Source organism: Puma concolor, chromosome A2 (genome assembly GCF_028749965.1).
Source record: "Puma concolor isolate L17-30 chromosome A2, mPumCon1.1.hap2, whole genome shotgun sequence".
NCBI classification, from domain to species: domain Eukaryota; kingdom Metazoa; phylum Chordata; class Mammalia; order Carnivora; family Felidae; genus Puma; species Puma concolor.
This window is the reverse complement of record NC_141668.1, coordinates 168,144,142-168,147,467: the sequence shown is the minus strand read 5'-3', so window position 1 is coordinate 168,147,467 and position 3,326 is coordinate 168,144,142. Positions and strand designations below refer to the sequence as shown.

The window sequence follows — 3,326 nt, the reverse complement described above, 5'->3', positions numbered from 1 at the left end:
GCTGGAGGGACCAAATCAGAAGGTGCCCCAGGAAGGTTCATCCAGCCCAGCAGGAACATCCCTAGTTCCCTGCTGCCCAGGTCGCCAGCTGCAGCTGGCCACACTGAAGGCAGCTAATGGGCAGGACTGCCAGGGGCCCCGAGGGCAGGGCGGGCAGCCAGGCCCCAGCCCATGGGTGGTCTGCCTGGAAGGAAGTCTCAGAGCTGAGGCTGGATGGGGTGCCCACCCGTGCAGTCTTCTGGCTCTGAGGTTTGGGGTGGTGGATTCCTGTTAGTTTGGGCTGACTCAGCTCAGCCATGGCAGAGAAGCAGCCGGGGTCCCTATCTGCTTGGAGCAGAAGCCAAGCCTCAGTTTCCCCATCCCAGATGGCCTTGAGCCACAGAGACAGAAGGTGCTCAGCCCAGGATCCATAGTGGGAAAATCGACCTTGGAGCCCAGGTCTGTGGTCCCTGAAGCCCGATGACTGTGTGTGTGTGTGTGTGTGTGTGTGTGTGCACACGTGTGCGTGTGGATGGAGGAGCGAGTGTGTGCATCCTGTCAGGACCTCCTGGCACCTCGGTTCCTCATCTCCCACTCAGTTCCAGGATCCCAACCACAGGGCGCTGGCCCAGACCACCAGAGAATTGGAACATATACCCAACGGCCCCCACAGATCCCTGGGGCTGGGTTCCCTGTAGTGCACACGCACACACACACACGCACACGCACGCACTGAGACTGGGCACCTACATGGGGCTCGGCAGAGCAGATCACACACAGACGCCCGGCCCTCCCACATGCGTTCAGTCGTCACGGTCAAAACTGCGCGCTACGAGTGACACCTCAAGGTCACCGCTCATCTGTAAAGCACATGGGGTCTGGCTTTCGCCCACACACAGCGGGAACACTCACGCCAATGGTCACGCTCCCCGCCCCGCATGGTCGCCACATGTCACACAAGCCCGCCCGACTACTCGCACGGCACCACACCCGCCCCTCCCCCCTCCTTCGCCGGACAGCCCCTGGCCCCCAGTGACCCCCCCAGGCAGCCTGGTCCCCACTCCCCACTGCCTGATGGGCTTGACCTCGGGGGCTTTTCCATCTTTTGACATCCGGGACCAGGCCATTCGTGGTTGTGGGGGACGTCCTGGGCACCCTAGGCTGTTGCACAGCATCCGTGGCCCCCCACCCACTCGAGGCTATCGCCCCATCTCCAGCTGTGACAGCCACAAGCCTCACGGCACCTGGCCGAGTGTGCCCTGGAGGGCAGAGCCACCCTGGGGTGAGAACCGCTGTTGTAAAAGAAGGGAGAAGACCTCGGTTTTCCTGGGAGCATTCCCATCTGGAGTCTGGTGCCAATATTGCCCACCTGCCACCCCACAGGCGGTTAACAACAGCAAGGGCAACCACAAGCAAACCCAGCAGAACCGCGTCCAGCGGGTGGGACCCCCAGGCCGGTTCCCCAGGGCCTGAGTGCCTTCGTGGGTGGGGTCCCCAGCGGGTGAGGCTCCTTGCAAGTTTGTGAGACCCCCTGGGCGGGGAGGCCCCTGGCAGGAAAGGTGGCCCGGCCCGGTCTCCTGGCAGCAGAGGTGGCCAGCGGGTGAAGCCCCAGCTAAGCGAGCTCCCCGGCCACCCGCGTCCCGGCAGGTGTGTCCCCAGGGGTGTGGTGTGGGGGCGACCCCCGCCCCGGCCCGGCCAGCTCACGTGAACCAGGCAGCTATGCTGGGCACAGTCTGGTAGGTGGAGTCCTGCTGCAGCCTCCGGCAGGCCTTGCAGAACATCAGGGCCCAACTGAATGACCGAGGTCGCAGCGTCTCCCTCCAGCGGAAGTAGCTCAGGTAGCGGGCGTGGTCCTTGTCCAGCGCCTGCAGGTACCGGCCCAGTTCCTCGGCGCTCCGGAAGTCGTGGACGTGGATGAAGGCGTCGGGGGGCAGGAACTGTTCGTAGTCACTCCTGCTGGGGCCCAGCACCACGGGCACGGCCCAGGCTTCTAGGGCGTTCCGCCACAGCTTCTCGGTGATGTAGTCGGGATGCAAGGAGTTCTCGAAAGCCAGGTAAAACTTGTACCGGGACAGCTGCTGGGCCATGGCCTTCTCCGGCAGCGGCTTGTGGGAGCGTCCATACACGTCCACTTGGACGTGAGCTTTCAGCAGGTGGTAGTAACGCACCCTGGCTGAGTCTTCCCTCCAGTTGGACACCACCCAGGCCACCAGCTCCGTCTTGGCCGAGACGTTGACCACCGTGGGGGCCGGCTGGCCGGGCCACGGCTCCAGCCAGCCATAGGGTGTGAAGATGTCCGAGTCTCTGCGGTAGGACATGGTGAGGTTGAAGTATCCGTCCAGGGCCTTCAGTTGCGCGCAGTGGCTGGGCGATTCCATGCTGTACCAGACCCAGCGCTGGCCCGGCGGCCGTGGGGACGTGGGGAGCTGCTTCCTCGGGTTGTAGCTGACCTCGCGGTGATGCACCAGCACCGCGTCCGCCTGAGGGTACGCGCTGCGGTCCGCAGTCAGCCGGCAGTCGGCCGTGCCCGGCCACAGCTCCGAGCAGCGGGACAGAGGCACGGGGCGGTTGAATGGCCATGTCCACAGCAGGAGCACCAGGGGCGGGCGGGCAGAGGACCCAGGGGGGGTCAGGCAGGGCGCCCCCTGGGAGGACACCATCCCTGAGGACCCGTTGGGAGCCGCGTCGAGAGCTTCTGCCGCATCGGCCCCCGACCTGGCGGACCACAAGGGCGTGTCTTGGGACACTCGCAGGTAAGAGAAGAAGCACAGAGCCAGAAACAGTTGCAGCAGCAGCCCGAGGAGACACTGTTGCCAGGGCCATCGGGTCTTGGTCCAGCCGAGTGCCTCCATGGGTCAGAGCAGCTGGGAGGAGGGGGGAGTGGAGACGACATCGTTGATAACAAAGGAGACAATCGTGGGTTACCAACGTGTCAGCCAGGTGACGTACGTGAGTCCTGAGGCTGGCACTGTTGTTACCTGTATTCTGCGGTTGAGGAAACTGAGGCCAGGTGACTCAGAGGGAGACAGCGGCATCGCTGGTGTCTCGGCAGACAGCGCCTGGCCCTGAGCCCAGTGTCTCCAGCCACCTGGCCGCATAACCTATGTGGGGAGGGGTCCCCAGGGAGGTGGCATTGGTCCCAAGGGCCCTCAGGTCCCACCTTGACCCTGCCCTTCCCATAGTGTCCCAGCCTCTTGGGCTGGGGCTTGAACCCGGGGATCTGTCCAGGAGGGGTACAAAGGGCTTGGGTTTGAAGGTTAGGCGAGAGCTCGCCAGGTAGAGTAGAGCTTCGGGCACAGGGCGTTCCTGGCTCCTGGCCAAATCAACAGCCAATCCTGAGGTCTGCC

General features: G+C 64.2%; 1 protein-coding gene across 1 annotated transcript; it reads right to left on the bottom strand.

The window, feature by feature from the left end:
* Positions 1-1,314: 1,314 nt before the first annotated feature.
* LOC112853013 (3-galactosyl-N-acetylglucosaminide 4-alpha-L-fucosyltransferase FUT3-like) lies at positions 1,315-2,862 on the bottom strand. The gene has a single exon (XM_025916571.2). It carries the CDS (start codon positions 2,829-2,831, stop codon positions 1,680-1,682), a length of 1,152 nt encoding a protein of 383 aa, XP_025772356.1. The 5' UTR covers positions 2,832-2,862; the 3' UTR covers positions 1,315-1,679.
* Between the last annotated feature and the right edge of the window lie 464 nt (positions 2,863-3,326).